Source organism: Electrona antarctica (genome assembly GCF_951216825.1).
Source record: "Electrona antarctica genome assembly, chromosome: 10".
NCBI lineage: Eukaryota > Metazoa > Chordata > Actinopteri > Myctophiformes > Myctophidae > Electrona > Electrona antarctica.
In genome coordinates this window covers 46,664,352-46,677,958 of record NC_136791.1, presented here as the reverse complement: position 1 = coordinate 46,677,958, position 13,607 = coordinate 46,664,352, and the positions used below count along the sequence as shown (strand labels likewise).

General features: G+C 41.1%; 2 protein-coding genes across 6 annotated transcripts in view; one reads left to right on the top strand and one right to left on the bottom strand.

Moving 5' to 3' along the window:
• Positions 1 to 166: 166 nt before the first annotated feature.
• cryzl1 (crystallin, zeta (quinone reductase)-like 1) lies at positions 167 to 8,878 on the bottom strand. Of its 3 annotated transcripts, none has more exons than XM_079512281.1 (13): positions 8,577 to 8,878; positions 8,268 to 8,345; positions 7,839 to 7,911; positions 7,249 to 7,293; positions 7,071 to 7,139; positions 6,467 to 6,600; positions 6,139 to 6,250; positions 5,490 to 5,510; positions 4,157 to 4,272; positions 3,902 to 4,000; positions 2,682 to 2,787; positions 2,257 to 2,302; positions 167 to 1,187 (listed from the first exon to the last, which is right to left on the bottom strand). In XM_079512281.1, the coding sequence occupies exons 1-13, from the start codon at positions 8,640 to 8,642 to the stop codon at positions 1,091 to 1,093; spliced, it is 1,062 nt and encodes a 353-aa protein (XP_079368407.1). In that variant the 5' UTR covers positions 8,643 to 8,878; the 3' UTR covers positions 167 to 1,090. The 3 variants fall into 3 exon arrangements, with proteins under 3 accessions (XP_079368407.1, XP_079368406.1, XP_079368408.1); XM_079512280.1 differs by having other exon boundaries at positions 169 to 1,187; positions 3,902 to 4,020; positions 4,174 to 4,272; XM_079512282.1 differs by lacking the exon at positions 5,490 to 5,510 and having other exon boundaries at positions 171 to 1,187; positions 3,902 to 4,020; positions 4,174 to 4,272.
• Positions 8,879 to 10,121: 1,243 nt separating this feature from the next.
• itsn1 (intersectin 1 (SH3 domain protein)) overlaps positions 10,122 to 13,607 on the top strand; it is a 96,807-nt gene continuing 93,321 nt past the window's right edge. For all 3 annotated transcript variants that reach the window (XM_079512953.1, XM_079512952.1, XM_079512951.1), the window contains exon 1: positions 10,122 to 10,305. The gene's annotated coding sequence lies outside the window, so the exon portion shown is untranslated. The remainder of the gene's footprint in view (positions 10,306 to 13,607) is intronic.

Genomic DNA, 13,607 nt, shown 5'->3' with positions numbered 1-13,607 from the left:
AGAGTTTACAACAGATGGCTAGTCTTGATTTCCTATTGCAGTGGTTCTCAAAGTGGGTTCCTTTAGGGGGGTTGTATTATCACCACCTGTGATAATACAACCAATGTGTTTGATGGAGCTCCAAATAGCTACGATTAAACCATCAAGACCTGAAGCAGATTCTTAAGCCTTCCAAATCAGTAGTTCTCACACTTTCACGATTAAAAAAAATCACACCCATGTGAAGTAAGTGGTGCAACTTCGTGTGGGGGTCCCCAGGGTGGGGGAGGGGAGTTCCAGACTCACAGGAACGCACCCAGGGTGCCGGCCCGATTCCGGCGAGCCGAAACGGTTTAGAAATTACAAAGTTACTGTGGGGGTCCCTCTACTGTACTGTACTGTCACACCCGTGTGTTTGTGTGTGTGTTAGGTTGCGCACAGGTGGTGAAAAACAACCATGCTGTTTTCGTGCTCAGACGCACCCAGCCACCCACACACAGTCACTTAAGGTTGCACCACTTAAAAAAGTTCAATAGCAGATTCACAAGCTCGCGGCGCGAAATGACACGCTGTGAGCTTTGTATACCTGCTATTTTTTAATGGCCAATGCAAAAATCTAAAATGGCACGATACTTTCCCGGTTTCTAATGGGTTAAGATAGATTAAGGTGAGCTAGAAATGATCTGATAAACGGACAGCTTTTAACCAGTCCCAAACTGTACAAATGTGGTTGTGTAGTTTGTTTTGATCCTGACAATTACATCTGAAGATGGTAGTCGGTTGACATTTCCAACCTATTGAGTTTTTTCTATTTAAAAAAACAACAAAAACAGATGAAATTCAGTGTGGATTACTATTAGTTATGAGCAGGTGATTACTTCCAATTCAACATTTAGACTGATTCTTTGATTCTTCTTTTTTCTTTTACGCGGATATGGCTAATCAAATCATTTTGCAAGAGTCCTGTGTCTTTAATGTGGGTACGGATAATCAAATCAGCTGTGTCGGGGAGTCCAGATAATTCACATGAACATTTTGTGACGTACACAGTGACGTACAGTCGTACACAGAGACAAGTGGGGATGTATGTAGGCAGTGCTGTGCTGTGCTGTCAGAGCTGAACAACGGCCGTCCTCTTTTGGCGAAGCTGGACCATCTCCATGGCAACCGTGGCTTCATATAGAGGGACCGGCTCCTGAGGCTGGGGTCTGGACAGAGAGAAAATGACTAAATATATTGATTTAAAAAGAAATGTACCATATTCTTTTTAGTTTTTTTGCCTTTATTGATAAATATACAGTAGCTAGTAGATGGGGGGGGAAGACACAGCAAAGTTTTCTAAGGTGCCTCCCCAAACAAGGGTTTGTATCCACTCCCTACTGTATGTCCCAATACCCACTCATACTGTACATACGCATGCTTTCTGACTGTTATGACATGGCTGCTTGGATTAGTTTTTTTTTTTTAACTTAGCGTTTTCTCAATGCTGTAAAGCTGGTCGTACAACATACATATGTATGAAAGTCATAGTGCTCTATTATTACTGTATGTGACCGAGTTTGGTTATAGGGATTTCAAAATCCCTACATGTCACCATATATAGTCACACTGAGCACCCTTTCTATCCCAGCAAGCACGGTCAGGACCTGGACGAATTAGTGACGTCTCGATTGGGGCCAGATCAAGTCAAACCAAGACTAGTCAGGTCTGACCCAGAATATCACCTGATTTCAACCAACATAGATTTTACCCACTAAGACGGACGTCCCTGGATGAATCAGAGAGAGTCTGATCGAGGCCAGATCAATTTAAGTCATATCATAACTAGTCAGATCTGGCCCAGAATAAGCTATATTATTTAATCTGGTGAAGACGTCCTGGAAATAACGTAAAGATCATCCCCATATGGGCTGTGATCTGGCCTAGTCCTGAACGTCACCGGAGTCACTGGAGGACGTCATCATAACGTTATCATGACGTCATTTGGCTTGCTGGGGTATCATCCCCAGTCAGAATTTCAAAAGAAAGCGGTTGATGTGAATTTTAAACCCCATCCGATTGGAATAACCTTCCAAGTTCACTTAGGCCTATCACCTTCCTTATTTAATGTGTTTAAAGAATATATTTTCACTCAGCCTTCAAACACCATGCTTTAATTGTTCTTAGCAATGATTCTTAACAAGCTACATGCCTCGAAAGACCTGAACTTAGCTGTCAGCATTTTTGTGCATTTCTTTTTGTGCAAAATACATTGTGAATGTTCGGTGTTCGTCTTACCTGAGGATTCCGGCTGATAACTTCTCCACAATGTCCTTCAGGATGTCTATTACAATATTGTTAAGACTTATTTAGATTAAATGGGAATACGTGTGTGGGCACAAAGGCAATGCATGCATTGTGTGTACAGTATGTTATGATATATCATTTTGGGCGGGAACCCCTTTTGGTGTTAGCATTATGTTATGCTTTAGCTACTGAAAAATAGTAGATCTACAAGCTCATAGCGTGCCACCGAGTGGCGAGCTACGAGCTTGTAGGTCTGCTATTTTTGAAAAATTGAAGAACCACTGACATAGAAACATAGCTTTTTTTAACAAGACATTTTTAGAATCTGATCTCAGGTCAAAATGGGTTAAAAGTAAACAGCATATATATATTAGTGTGCATGTATATATGCATCGTTGTGGAGGTGTGTTGGATACGGAGGTATCGTCCTTGCTGAGCTGATGAGGATGTCCAGACGTCACCGTTGATGAAAGACACAGAAGCTGACTTTAAGAAGAGCAGTCTGCTGTCTGGAGGATCCAACTACGGAAGCACAAAAGAGAAAGAAAACATCCAACTTCACAACAGCACTGATGAAAGACATTAAGGACACAGATACAAGACTGCATGGTCTTCACTCTCCAGTGTAAAGGCAAGCGCAAACTATCAGAGATTAAAATAGGGTGCATTTTGCATCCCAAAATGCAGTTTATAGTTAAGGGAAGCAATAAAACAACGCCCTCTGCATCCGTTTTAATTTTATTTTATTCTAGTTTATTTTGCTAGCTTTAGTTATAATATTCATTTCTTCTTCTGTTTTCTACATGAATTTAACCACATTATAACCATAGACAATGAAATGGGAGTTAAATGCTGCAATTTGTAAAAATTGCAAAATATGACTCGTAACGTCGTTGAAGTGGGACTCATCTAAAAGACCATCCCTGCATCCCGGGACTCATTACATTGAAAACCTATTTACATCACTGAACTATCAATTATTAATTTTAACTCCAATGGAAAAAATGAGAAGCACTTAATTTGGAGTGGGGGTGGGAGGTAATTTAATTGATCAATGAATCGATGTGAAATTATTCAAACGCATGTTATTATCGACTGAATCGACCACTTAAGCCCTGCGTCATACGTACAGTAACGACAGTAGTCGATATAAAAGCTCATAACGCATCACGTACCAAAAATAGACCATCTACATACAATCACATTGTCACGTGTTGTGCTCTTCTACAGTACATCTGCTATTTTCAGACTCTTACTATTATTTCTATATTGTCATACTTAAAGGGGAAAACCACCCATTTTCAATATTTTACTATGTCATTAATATACCTTAGAGCTGTTGTGTGGAAATAATAAAAAGTCCCCCCCATTATGTGTTTCCTAGAACTGTAATTATGAAAAAAATCATTAACATGGTGAAACACATCTTGATGACATCACCAAGATGCGTTTCACCATGTTAATGATTTTTTTCAGAACTCTAGTTCTAGGAAACACAGAATGGGGGGACTTTTTTATTATTTCCACACAACAGCTCTAAGGTATATTAATGACATAGTAAAATGTTGAAAATGAGTGGAATGCCCCTTTAAGTAATACAAATAAAGTACTTCTTCCACCACTGTTGTTACTATACCTGCAGGTCTTGGTGTGATGTAACCCAGTGCCCCCCCACTCCCAGCACACTGATTATGTCATGTTTGTGTGGGAGAAGCTTCGTCTCGGCTGACTCATCCTCCTCGTGGTGGAGACGCACTGAACAAACAGGAATACAAACGGAACATTTAACATGTTAAGCCAGAGGTTAGTCAAGTTGTTTCATGTCTCTAATGGATTAAGCAAGGGTGTGACTGTGCTGTGATTTAGACTTCATGCACCCACATGAACACACACACTCAGTGCTTTTACCTCCAGAGTCTATGACTGTATCCACTCCCAGGCCTCCCGTCTCCTCCAGAACAGTAGACAACAGGTCTGATGAGCCGTCATAGACTGGAATCACCCTGGCTAAAGACACACACAACACAAGCTAAGTGTGCTAGTGACAGCCAGATGACTTTGTACTGTCGATACAAACCATTAAAAACATAATCTAATACCAACTCCAGCCATACAGTATAAAATATCCTTAAAAACAAAACGTCACTACAAGCCGACATAGAGATAGAGCCTAGATAGATAATACAGTATATTGGACAAATATTTGCCATGGATACCATTAGACTAGAGCATCACTTTAGATAGTGGAGACAATTGCATTTTATAAAGTTACCACATCCAGATACAAAAGACAAAATTGTTTTTACTGCACACACTGATATCACCTTCAGTACAGGATAGATATTAATGATACACGACTTCCAAAGTTAAAGGACCACTTCACCACTTTTCAACCTATCTTCATATAATAGGTACTCACTAATAATCATGATAAAATGGCACGATTTTTTTCTACTCAGTCTGTGTCTCATAGGAGGGCTGTGGGCAGTTTAGAAACCGTCTTCCAGTGACATCATCATTAGGCAGATTATTTTTTAAACAACATGTTTTTACAAAAATGTTTAGATTTTCATTATCGTGAGAACGATGGCTTCCATTTTCGCATTGCAACTTTTCAGGACTAGAAAGCCTGCAGTTTTTATTAGCTTGTATTCCCCATCGATGATGTCACTGGAAGACGGTTTCTGAACTTCCCACAGCCCTCCTATGAGACACAGACCGAGTAGAAAAAAATTGCGCCATTTTTTCAAGATTATTAGTGAGGACCTATTATATGAAGATAGGTTGAAAAGTGGTGAAGTGGTCCTTTAAGGAAAGTATCACATACCGGTAAATGCTATTTACTGTACTGTGGGTACAGGTAAGCAATTAAAGGTGTGGTTAAGTACGATTTATTTTGTGAAAACAAAAGGTTATTTGTTAAATACGTAAAGCTTTATATTCTGACAAAGTGTTTGTTCAGTAATAGGGGTCTCCCAGGTTCTCAAGCTCTTTAGTAAACGTAAAGTACATTTCCAGCTGGGACACCAATTAGTTAATTAGTTTGCTCTCTCCTGGTTACTAACGAACTAGAGACTGGGAGAGCTATAGAGAATGTACTCTATAACAACAACGATTACTATCAGAATATATAGGAATTTATTTAACACCTTTTTTTTTAACAAAAACAAAATCACTTTCATGCACCCCCTTTAAGTTTAGAGCGACAGAAAGAATTGTCTCACCTACGAGAGGTTCCTGAACGCCTGAGGAACAATGAAGGGGAAAGACAATGAAACAAGACGGGGAAAGGAGGGAACAGGTGAGGAAGTAACAGAGGGTAGAATGAGAAAAGAGATAACAGCAAAGCATGAAAAAAAGAGAGCAGAGCCTGGAGAACAGAACTCGTCCAATTAACCCATTTAGGCCTGACGTTGAAATTTTAAAAATGTCTTCTAAATTCTGACAGTTTTCTGAAAGATGTTTCTGTATCGGTGGTGCTCAATATTTCATGTCAAGAACCCCAAAATGTAATTGGCCGCCAACCCCCATCTGAAAATATGTTGTTCCAGGAACCCCTCAGAAGCAAAGATTTGAGTTAAAAACGTTGGCTCTGAAAGAATATATATTCAAAGATCTGTGCCATATTTTCACGATTTTTAAAAAATAGCAGACCTACAAGCTCGTAGCGCGCCACTCGGTGGCGCGCTATGAGCTTGTAGATCTGCTATTTTTCAATAGCTAAATTATAACATAATGTTTAAAACACCAAAAGGGGTTCCCGCCCAAAATAGGTTAACTGGACTGTGTCGGAACAGGCAAGCCACTGAAGTTACGTTGAAAGCAGTTTCATTACTGCAATTCAAACTGTGGACATACTATTGTGGTACGGACCTACGCTGGGCCGCAGCTGCTCCAGGAATGTGTGCTGCTGTGGTGTGTGAGATGTGGCCAGGACCTTGACTCCATGGTAACACGCCAGCTGAATGCACAGCAGGCCAAAAGGCTGGGAAGGAACGCCCAAAGAGGGAGAGTTAAAACACATTATGCAGACAAGCAAATCAATTCAATAGGGACCATGTGCATGTCAGACCTTCCCTGGGAAGAGAACAAGATACACATCTATCTCCATACAAAGTCTTATCTCTCTCCCACACACACACGCACACACGCACGCGCACGCACACGCACACACACACACCCCCTTACTGTTTGTACATACACTAGCTCCATCCATGATCAGGAGTGTGTGTCCGGCTGCCATGCGAGCGTGTGTGTGTAGTGCTGTGTAAGCTTTCACACTGTCCTGCAGTGCACCTGCCACACACACCCAACCCAGCTTCTCTGGCTTCTGAACTGGAGGAGACACAAATTGACACATGACACACACACACACACACACACACACACACACACACACACACACACACATCATATTTTAGAAAATGTGAAGTATTCAAAATATTGTCAATATCATATCTATCTACTAGCTTCCTACAAGGAAGAATCGATCCAAATCGAGTGTTTCCTTACAGAGGTTTCTATTGGCAACAGAACGTTTGTTCCCGGTTGCCATGTGGATTAATTCTACAAAACCAAAAAACTTTTTTATTGACAAATGCATATACATGAATATAAACTCCTCACAAAAAGTTTGGAAACTTAACTTAACCTGCAGGGCCCATGCTCAGGTGTCAGTCACAGGTGTAAAGACAAATTGTGGTACTTTACTGAGGATGCTACCACAGGCTTCTCTCTAATGTCTGAAGAGAACTGTGTGTGTGTGTGTGTGTGTGTGTGTGTGTGTGTGTGTGTGTTGCTATTACCCAGATAGTGTTCGTCTACATCAACAACATCGCAGAGTCCCGAGCAACGGCTGTCCAATGGCAGGATACCTGGAAATAAAATAAGCAGGGCAAGATTAGAGTTTCATTCACTCGTGACGTGCACACACAGAATAGGAAACAAACCAAAAAATAACAGTTACAATCACACTTTTCTTACCTACAACCTCATCGTCAGGCTGGAAGAAGGAAACACTGGAGCCCACTGCACAGGAAGACAGAAAGAAGACAATACAACATCTAATGTAGTTTAAACAAAGATGGAGAGAGCTTTGTTTAAACGGTGATTTACTGTCTGTAAGTGTTTTTCCAGTTTACTACTTAACCCATTTTGGGCGGGAACCCCTTTTGGTGTTTTAAACATGGCTACGAGCTTGTAGGTCTGCTATTTTTGAAAAATCGTGAAAATGTGGCACAAATCTTCGAATATATATTTCAGAGCGAACATTTTTAACTAAAATATTGGCTTCTGGAGGGGTCCCTGGAACTACATATTTTGAGATGGGGGTCCGTGGCCCAATAGAGATAATTCTGGGGGTCCTTGACATGAAAAAGGTTGAGCACCACTCAACCTTTCTTTTATCGACCTCAGTCCAAAATGGGCTAGACCCGGGTTGTAGTCTCTGTACTTGTGAGGCTTTTTCCCGTCTACTCCAAAAATGTACAGATCTGCTATTTTTGACTAAACGTACCCCCGGAATATGTTTGCTGGGGTTCAAAATGGTATGCGAGAGAGGAAGAGAGTCAGACCTTTCAGAATCACCCCAACCACCTCTCTGCCAACAGGAACTAAATCTCTCTGGATGCCCAGGTCACCTAGCAACTAGAAGCATCAAGGCGGAAATGAGACGGAAACAGAACATGCATTAGTATTGTATAACATAACTATAGGCGATGTATTGAAAAACGTTTTCAATAAGGCAAATGCACAATGAAGCTTTTGAACTGCATACTGTAAGCATATATAAGGCAGGCTTGAATCTACTTTTGTACTTTATAACACACAAAAATACCTACATAATGACACCATAACAACCATCTGTTTACCAGAACAAATAATCTGACATTACTTAATACTTATGTTGAACAGAGTACTGTAATAGTAATGATGATGATGACGATTATAACAATACTATTATTACATTATTATCATTTACGGTATTATTATGACTGAATTACCTTGAAGTTCAGTGGACTGAGTCCACAGGCCTTGACCTGTACCCTGACCTGATGGCTGTCTAATAGCGCTGGAAGTGTCTATAGAGACCCATATGTGACACAGACAGAGAGCTTTAGAAATTATATTCAGACACACATCTTCAGTTAAGACAGTTATTTGTCAATACAGTAATGACACTTGCATTACGCACGTCTTCCAAGACTTTATGACTACTAGACACAACAAACACAATTGTTAGTTGACAACACAGACACTGCAGCAGAATTAATAGTAAGACTATTACTAATATTATGGCTATAAGTACCCACCGTCTCCTGAATAAGGAACTTGGTCTCAGCATCATTTCCTCCGGGTCTGCAGTACAAGCCTTTCATGCTAACTATGCCAGCTAGCTATAGTGTTTTAAAACGTCAACCCAGGAGGACCTACTTGAAACATAAATATAACCGTGCACTCGATCTCTCTCCCTTTCAGCAATGCTTTCTTTGTGCTTTTAGGTTCCTTAATAGTGGATTTATTTAATTCGCCCGTACCAAGAAAGCAAGAAAACGATCAGCTGACTGTTGTTGTCGTGGTGTGTTCTTCTTCTATCTGCCTTACTATGGCTGAATGTGTCTACATGATTGCGTTATTGCCTACTACTGGTATTTGTGGATTACTGCATCTGAAAACAATGAGAAACAACAATCAAACCTCTTCATTTTGGGAACGGATATCATTGTTTGTCTTTAAATGTCTCGATGATATTTAAAAAGGCAATATTAAAGTATTAAGGTATTCAATCAATCAATCAATCAATAAATCAATCAATCAATCAAACAAACAAACAAACAAACAAACAAACAAACAAACAAACAAACAAGCACACAATCAATCAATAGACCTATTTGTATAATCATGCCACTGTACCTTTTTGCAAACTGTTAATAAAGTAATCAATCAACCAACCAACCAATCAATCAATCAATCAATCAATCAATCAATCAATCAATCAATCAATCAATATACCTATACACAGGACCACAATGGAATAAGCCCTTGTGTTATCCTTTTAGCACCATTTGTATAATCATACCACTGTACCTTTTTGCAAACTGTTCAATCAATCAATCAATCAATCAATCAATCAATCAATCAATCAATCAAAAAGACTAAGAAGAACGGACTAATGATAATCCTTATAGCCATCAACCCTACCCTACTCTCATTCCAAGACGTCCACACTAAAAATTGTAGTAACATGGTCATCCTGTCCTCCTGACTGTCACTTTAAAACTGACATCATTCTCCCACAGTTAGAAGCTGACAGATCTACGGCCTACCTACTACCACACAGAGAGAAGCTAGCCATACTTCATGATTATGACATGTTTCAGGGCTAAGAGAGAACCCAACCTCTCAGCCCCACCCAATTTCACAATGTTAAAGGAACACTCGAGGGAGGCTCCACTGTGACATGATGAACGAACCCACTATTAAGAGAACAAATTAATTGCTATATTTTATTTCTATATAACAAAAATATTTTCCTAATTACTATGTATTCAAAACAACTTCTGATATAATGTCATTTTTTTTCCATAGGATAAAGCTTATTTGTATAGTCATTGAATGAGGTTGTTGATTGTTTTCTCATTTCAAATTGTCCCTTTCACTCCCCTCATCATTTGACCTCTGGTCCTGAGAGAGAGAGAGAGCGAGAGAGAGAGAGAGAGAGAGAGGCAAAGCAAATAAGGCAGGGCAAAAATATCGCTTTTACATGGAATCTCGCGACACTATAGTAACCTCAGTCAACCTTTTGCAAGATCTCGCGATAACTGGCTCCGCCGTTACCCCATTTTCCAACTCTTCCTCGGTCGGGAGGGAATGATTTCATTCGGTTCAACGGGGAGAGAGAAGAATCACAGGAAAGGGTTTCGCTGATTTAAAAAAAAAGGACATAGTTTGGGAGAGGAATCCTACGTCCTATGGTTTCACAAACACACACAGCGGACCGCCCTGTCAAACATCTAAGGATGGAAGTTGAACTAGTATGAGGTAAGAGAACAGAATACAGAACACAGACATGTTATTATGATGTGAAAGAATGTCCCCTGAGCGACGGGGCTAACACAGTTCTGACGTTAGCTTCTAAACTGGTTAGCTAGCTTGCCTTTGCTGGTAGGTAACTAACATTCTGGTATTAGCATGGACAGTCCATTTTATTAGCGTGTGTAGTTACTAGCCAGCCAGTGTGTGGGTTGTATCTGTGTTGTATACTTTAACATGGTAATAGCTGATCGCGTTTAGCCTGTGCAACATAGGCAGGGACTGCTACCTAGCCAGCGGGCTAAATCACTGCATCAGCACTGCTGCTGCTGAGCATTCGCGCTGATGTTAAGCTTGTTTTATTTAAGTACATACAAATATATGGTGGTACTTTAAGCAGAATGGGGGTTAGTTTTTTGTGGTCTTTAATGTTGACGAATTGTCCAAAGTTATGCATTATCACAGCAGACACCGTCTTGACAAGTCGGCGAACATCACATCTGTCTCACGATCACGAATAACTGTTGTTCAGCAGCAGCAGTGTAACATGAGGCTGTTAAAGAGAAGCTGCAGGTTAATAAATCCAGAGTAGTAAAGCATGCCTGTAAGAAATACAATTCGTTATGAAGAAATACAATTATGATGAATTGAAAACGGTGGAATCCTCTTGTAAACAAGTGTAATGCTTTTCGTCCACTCACACAGACAGTTAACAGTTTTTGTATTGAGTTGTGCTTGAAATGTACTGTAATTCTGCAAACTGTCAATACATACTTCAATCAATCAATCATGCCATTTAAACGGGAAGAGTCCTTCCTATAGTTGCAATGACGCTTTAATACCAGCGCGAATGCACTCTCTACCCCGGTCAAACCAAACCATCACCCACTGTCATAGATTACACACATCATGGTCTGAGACCTGGTCTCTCTATGGGAATATACCGTTATCTCTCATGTGCATCGTGCAACACTCTAATGTAATTCAACTATTTTACCCCATATCCTTCATTCTTTAGGCTTGCTGGCCCTTTAAAAAGCCAGGGGGGGTCAGCACTGTCACAATCATGTCCAGAGTTTTTAGTATTTACCCTGGGATCTGAAAGGGTGCAGGCCAGGTCAGGGGTGTGTTTGGTGCTATAGGACTCAAGGTTATGATTATCTCGGACAGTCACGGTGTCAGTGACCAGTATACTTGTGAGGAAAAGAAAGGTGGAGATATTATATTACTAAATAAGTGAGGGAACGAGAGAGGGGTGGATCAGAGTGCGGCTGACAGTGACAGGACTCCTGTCATCTGAACAGGTCACACTACTTTCACAACTGTGTGTGTGTGTGTGTGTGTGTGTGTGTGTGTGTGTGTGTGTGTGTGTGTGTGTGGGGAAGGAGGCTGTGGGGTCGGTAGCGGTTGTGTGTTAGATGGAAAAGTGCGAGTGTGTGGCAGGATTGTGGAGTGTGAGAATGCTGATGATGAAACGACGCCGTAGTTATTAATAATCACGCTTGGCATCACCTGACTACTGTCCTCCCGTCACCACACAAGAACACCCACTACATTTCAGAAGCTACAGCAAGCTTGTATGTAAAGTTAGGCTCTAGGGGAGGGTAGTGACACTCCCTTCTGGAATGTACTTCAGACAGGTTCAATAAAGTACCTACAGTATCCAACCATTTGTTTTCCAGTTGTAGCCAGAGGTTTTCTTTGGTCTTCGGGATCTTCTTCCTTCATTCGTGGAACGCTAGTAGAAAGTGAGCGGGCCGAAGGCCACGCGTTTTCAATCGGAAGAAGGAAATGACGGGATTTCACAGCCGTCCATTTCCTGTTTCAGCTCCATTTTAACCCATTTTGTGCGGGAACCCCTTTTGGTGTTAGCATCATGTTATGCTTTAGCTATTGAAAAATAGCAGATCTACAAGCTCATAGCGCGCCACTCGGTGGCGCGCTATGAGCTTGTAGGTCTGCTATTGTACGAGCTTGTAGGTCTGCTATTTTTGAAAAATCGAAGAACGACTGACATAGAAACATAGCTTTTCCAGAAAACTGTCAGGATGTATAGAAGACATTTTTAGAATCTGATCTCAGGTCAAAATGGGTTAAAACCCTTTATTCTGCCCTTCACATCTAGTAGCGGATGGCCGCACATCGTAGACACACACGCACACCCAGGGTAAATAGTATGTCGTTTATGTAACGGTATCTGCATGTTTAGGCAAGTCAGATTTAACTTTTTAAATGCCTTATATTTAATAGTGTGAGTTTGTTTGTCAATCACTGCTGTAAAACAACATTGGACAATACAGTTTGACAGTCAGGCCCAGTTGCTTATGTTAACCTGGTTGCTTGTGCTTGCTCTAAGCACAAGATCTGGCAACCCTGGCCAAAGTATCTGGTTTTATAGACCCGATTGCTTGTGAAATCTGGCAACCCTGTTTGTTTTGGTGGTGAATGGTGATCGTAGCACATGACGGGAGCAGGATGGCGTCATGAATAAATACAGTATTTTGTGCAATTTCCTGTGCACAAATGTGTGGATATGTGTGGCAGGCTACCGTGTCATGTAAATCAGGTAGGGTGTGTGTGTGTGTGTGTGTGTCGTAAGGGGGAAAACTGCTGGCCAGCACACGATGCACGTGGCCGGCCGGAGCCAATTGGAAGCCGTACTGTATATGATCCAATGGGAGGCAGTGAACACGGAAAGATGAGAAGAACTCTCTTGCCCCGCATGCTGCGAGTGTGACACGTGATCGGCCGGAGCCAATAGAAAGACGAATATCGGTCCCCTGTCCCATCCGGGGTAGCCGGGGGTACAACTCTTCCGCATACGACTGGCGCGTGGGCGTGGGAAAAAGTCCAAATGTAATATAGGATGAAAGAATTAAACAATGAGGTATAGTAGTAGTAAGTGTTGTGATTTCGATTGACCAACCAATGTGGTCTTTTAAAGAGTCTCCCTTTAACTAAGGGTGGTCAGAGTGACGTTTCAGTTGAGTCGCGTGCACGCAAACCACGATGACACCGGGCTGTTTCACACGACAAGTTCTTAAGTTTATTACACACAGATATATATACAGTATTGGACACATGACGTGACCAGAAGATAAGAGACGAGAAGAAGAGAATGTATAGGAATAGAATATGCATCTCATATCAATGACCACAGAGGAGCACAGACATCAGTCTATCTGATAAAAGTAGTTGGTGTCGACTCGAGGGTATATCAGTTATGCTTACGCAGATCGGAGTGATTCACCATTTTTATGTCCTGGGTCAAGCAGATGAACGAAGGTCATAATTCATAAACGGGTAGTGCA

Bases quoted from the DNA above. Each gene is read 5' to 3' on its own strand.
- cryzl1 (XM_079512280.1), bottom strand. From the start codon at position 8,642: ATGAAAGGCTTGTACTGCAGACCCGGAGGAAATGATGCTGAGACCAAG. The intron at 2,788-3,901 runs GTATAGTAACAA...GTGCTTCCGTAG, and splicing joins CATCACACCAAGACCTGCAG to TTGGATCCTCCAGACAGCAG. The intron at 2,303-2,681 runs GTATCCAACACA...ATATTGTAATAG, and splicing joins TCAGCAAGGACGATACCTCC to ACATCCTGAAGGACATTGTG.